We start from the raw sequence: 5,000 nt of genomic DNA on the forward strand, positions 1-5,000 counted from the left end.
CGACAAACCTTTGTCCATGCCATATATCCTTGAAATTTACATCTTCTGGCTTTCCACCAAACCATTCATCCCATTCTCTCCAATGTGCCAAGTGTGCATTCATTGTTGCTAAATCTAAGAAAATATCCTCAAGATGTATTCCCAGCACATAATAGTCAGTACAACTGGACCAGTCTTTATCACATTCGGGGCATGGTGTCTGGTAATCAAGACGATGCACATGATCTTCAGAACAACAAACTTTGTAATGTCGAGGATCTTGATAGCCTAATTTTTTTAAAAATGTAATGGCTGACTGCCATCTCTTGTGGGGGATGCGCTCATCATGAAGTATTTCATAAAAGTTTCTTATCTGAGCCATTGTTTCTTCTTGAGACCAACCAAAGTTGACTTTAGAGAGCAATGTTCTGAGCACAAAGTCTCTAATGTTATCTTCTCCAATATCTATTGGCTCATGAACATCAGGATCATCAGAGTCAATGTCATGAACATCAGTTGTAGATTGTGAATCACATTCTGATGGCTCTGAATGATGCTCAGAATCGATCATATCATCCATGTCACTGTTATTGCCTGCCTGTAAAACACCATCATTATCAGGAATGTCTGAACTTGACATGGAAGGGTTTCCAGATTGCAACATAGAATAGGAGAGGTTGGACCCACCATCCAGAAAACTAGCCTCTGCATGGTAAACATCACCAACAGCCTCTGCAGTTTCTTTGTTGCTGTTACATGTATGTCCGTGAGTCTGAAGGAAGGCTTCAAGGTGACTCTTCACAGTTTTCTTATTGCGTTGTTCCCCATTGCATAAAGGACAGAAACATGGTATCCTGTCACCTGTCAAAGTCAACAGGTTGACAGTTGGGAAAAAAAAAGGTTTGACATGCCACAGTTTGCAGATGTAGGGGAATTTGGCATTTTCATGGAGCCAGAGTCGAGTCCCCCTCTCTCACTCACCTACTGAATGTTAAATCCCTGCCCCTGGCTACTTTCTGCTATGATCAAACTCAGGCCTGACTAATAATTGTACCGAAAAGTTGGGAAAGAATGTCTTTTTCTGCCTCATGTGGTGTTCACTGCAACACATAATGGCCAAGAATCTCTCACACAAACTTGGTTGTACCACATACAACCAAGTTTGTCTGAGGCAAATGATCACTACATGAACCCAGGGACTCTCAGTCAATTTCCCAGGGCTAGTACCCTGCTACCCCAACCCTGGGCCTACAGTGCACAATGATGGATGCAAAGCAAAAAAATTATAATATTTAAAATGATCAGGTAGGACATTCCACATGATAGAAGGCAGATTTACATGTTATTGATTTCTTCATCCATTGAGAGTACGCTGTCAAACCATATACCTCACGACAAAGCTCCAAGTTATGAAGAAATTTAGCCCAGAATAAAAAAGCACATGGAATCTCTGACGGACTTACCATCAGTTTGTTTTCGTTTGCTTGCCATAAGTTACCAGCAGTTCACAACCAAAGAATCACCTCGGCTGAATTGACTGGATGTAGCAAACGGTGTTCTGAATGTCATGGCTTTTTTATTTATTTTTGTTTCACAAGGTGATAATGAATACGAGACAGTGTAAAATGAAAACCAGCCTTTAGGCTCAGTGTCAAGCTCAAAAAACCAAAGGATTACTAGAATATTCACACGTTGCAAGCTCAAAAACCAAAGGATTACCAGAATATTCACGCGTTGCAAGTTCAAAAAACCAAACGCTGCCAGAGACAGTGTTGGCTCACTTAACTCTGTAACCGCGCCTCTATAATCACAGCGGGTTCTTTTTGGCGCAAAAACCTGCTTTTTAATCTCCGTCGATCTCCGTCAGGATAACTCTCGATAACGTCGAGGAAATATGGCTCAATTTAAAACCAGTTCGATTACTCCGATGCCTTGTGTTTCTTTTGAGGTAAGGTAATTTGTTTTGTGTCTCATTGCGTTGTTCTTAAAATGTTGTAACCGCCTCTTCTTTTACAGTAGACACAGAACCCTACATAATTGTCTCTTTATAATTGGAGCTGAAATGAGTCGGCATCTCAAGACCACAAAAAAAATGCACAAAGGCTAGTTGATCAAGATCGATTGTATCAAAACATGAAGCTTTATTTCATTCAGTAGACTTACGAATAAGGGCAAAACGATTCTGCAACACCCGTCCCGCTTCGTGTAAATTAACAAGCATCTACATAATCTCAAAGTCTCAAAGTATATACATCCAAACGTTGACCACCACATTGAAAACTTGCTGCTTGTCTCGAGATATCAATCGAAGAAACGAGAAGATAGTTTTAAAATCAAGGGGTCACACTGCAAAAAGCGTGTGCTTTCACTAACATGCAATAGGCCTTTTCACGGTTTCTGACGTTTTGGTTGGGGGTTAAACAAGGCTTAACCCGTTCACTCCTGTGGGGTTCCCCATTGACGAGTAAAATCGTCTGACGTTAGGCAGGGTAAAATCTATAAGTCTCATTGGCCCTTACAGGAGTGAAAGGGTTATTAATGGGGACATAGTTTTTGAGTGAACCTAGCTGTTGTTAACCCTTTCACTCCTATGGGGTTCCCCTTTGACGAGTAAAATCGTCTGGCGTTAGACAGAGTGAAATCTATAATTCTCATTGGCCCTTACAGGGGGTAAACGGTTAAATGACAGTAAATGTATGGGAATTTTGCCGACTTGGAACCATTTTAAAGGTCCGACGACCTTTGGATAGCGAGAATACCTCTCAAAAAGCACTTCTAGTGAGATTATTTTCGTGAAGTGCGATGATCAGAATCAAGCTATAACGACCGTAAATAAAATTTTTAAATTTCACATAAAGCCTTGTTAACAAAATTATGCAAATTCCCGAGAAATTTGAAGCAGCATGAGATTTTTAATATCCAATTTTCAGACGTTGTGCCTTATGCCATGATATAATTTTCCATTGTGTGAATGACAGTAATAAAATGAATAAAGACAAGATGGCGTCAGAAACTATGAAAGGGTCTCACTCTATTGTGGTAAATAACTTTTTAGCAAGCCTGATTGCCATGTAAAGTGACCCTGGGTTTGCAATGCAGCAGCGAAAGTTTAAGCTGCTATAAAATTGTAGAAGCCATAGTGGATTACCGGTAAATGTCATGGATTATATTTACAAAGTGGCTATGCATACGGGACTCGTACACCAACCTATATTTGCTATTCATATTGGAGTCTTCTTAGAATGATTATTGCAGTTTCAATAACTCTCAGAAATTCTTACCTCGTCTTTAATTCTCTCATATACAGTTCAGCTATCAAACAACGGCATTCATGCCTGTTTAATTTCATGAAATACCTGCCTTGTGTTTCTCACATTTAAGTCTACATGTATGCTCCAATTTCAAATAGCATTGATAATCATAAACAGTGTTTAAGTCTAAGCACCCATTTTAAAACGGTTAGCTTTCAACATCTGCATGGTTGTGTTGTTTAAGGTTAGGGTTAGAACCTGTACATGTATCTTAGTAAGTACAGGAAAGTTCCTAAAGTATCAAACCCCTAAAGTTGTGACCCCTTTAATATTGATAAAGTGTGATAATTGTGGATACTCAATAATTAAGTGTCTGCAATATTTTTTGACAGGTTGATAAGGATTCAGCTGAAAGATTCTTGAGAGGAAATGGGTTTGAGGACCTACTACCAATCTTAGTTGAAAAGAATAAGGTGCAGTTTGATATTACTTCAAACATACAATAGAAATAAGGGATATTCTGGTCTGATTGCTGTAAAAGCCAAAAAACTGTACAATTTTCAGTGCTAAATCAGAAAGAAACCTGTAAACTTAGTCTCTTATGCATAAGCAAAATAACTGTGTTCTTTTTTTTTATCATTTAAAAACTTTCACGTATGTGTGTTACATGTATCTACAAAAACACATCCTATTAGGTGGGCATAAAAAATTTCTCATGGGTATACACGTGTATGAAGAAAACAATATGTACAGATTCTTAAGTACATTATTCCTTGTTTGAGTTTCATACAGTTCATGACTTAAAGCTCTTGGCTGACAATGTGGACATCATTAAGAATCTTGGCCTACCATTGTGTACCATTTTAAAGTTGAAAGCAGTACTAATGGAAATGGAACAAGGTAGATAAAGGTTAAACTACTGTATCTTTAAAACAAATAAAATGAGAAACTTTAATGAAGTACAATGCAATGAATTTGGAAGCAGTTTGATGCAGTATTGACTCTTACATGTGTTACGATAGGTAACCGACTTATGCCCTTCTTTCTGTAATGGTTTTTTTTTTAGTTTGAGTGTTACATTTAACCTCTATTTTTCAGCATCAGGCTATCTCACTGCATGAATCCTGATAAAAAAAATAATTTACTGTACTTAAGCAGGTGGTATACCCGGGTTACTTGTGGCATCCATTCATTTCTCCCATCATGGTAGTGCCTGTCTTGTTGAATGCATGGTACCCGCTTTTAGCACTAGAGGAATGTGATATTGTTTTGTTCAAATTAGAAAATGAGGATAACAGTACAAAAAGTCAACCTAAAGTGAAAAACATGAAAGAAATGGCAAAGAAAGAACTCTGCAAGGCAAATTTGAGTGCACAAGCAGCAAATCATGCCTGGAACAAATTTAACAACCTCATTAACAACAAGGTCAAGTCGCTGAATTTGGAAGGCAAGGTAGGTACATTGTAATCATCGTTCAAGAAACCGCTTGTAAAATAATTGCTATATGTTGCTTGGTGTTATGCTAAGAATTTGAAAATATTGACATCCAACACGCTCAATGTTGGTCATGTGGAATTAAATTTTTAAGGCAGGCAGCAATTTGGTATCCAATAATTAACTAAAAAGGAAACATTTAATGGAACTATTAAATAATTTCCTCTCAAACATGGGCATTCACAGGATGCCTAGATGCCCATCTGCCTGTTAAAGCTTACTTGTCCTACATGTACAGTAAACTCTTTGTTATGGGTAACCACTTTAAAATTAATA

At 38.0% G+C, this 5,000-nt stretch overlaps 1 protein-coding gene across 1 annotated transcript in view; it reads left to right on the forward strand.

The window, feature by feature from the left end:
* Window positions 1–2,979: 2,979 nt before the first annotated feature.
* Window positions 2,980–5,000, forward strand: part of LOC138046667 (uncharacterized) — an 8,555-nt gene continuing 6,534 nt past the window's right edge. The window contains exons 1-4 of the mRNA XM_068893269.1: window positions 2,980–3,018; window positions 3,623–3,703; window positions 4,013–4,130; window positions 4,513–4,682. Coding sequence (XP_068749370.1) covers window positions 2,980–3,018; window positions 3,623–3,703; window positions 4,013–4,130; window positions 4,513–4,682 — 408 coding nt within the window. The remainder of the gene's footprint in view (window positions 3,019–3,622; window positions 3,704–4,012; window positions 4,131–4,512; window positions 4,683–5,000) is intronic.

The sequence above is a fragment of the Montipora capricornis genome, chromosome 4 (assembly GCF_036669925.1).
Source record: "Montipora capricornis isolate CH-2021 chromosome 4, ASM3666992v2, whole genome shotgun sequence".
Classification (NCBI taxonomy): domain Eukaryota; kingdom Metazoa; phylum Cnidaria; class Anthozoa; order Scleractinia; family Acroporidae; genus Montipora; species Montipora capricornis.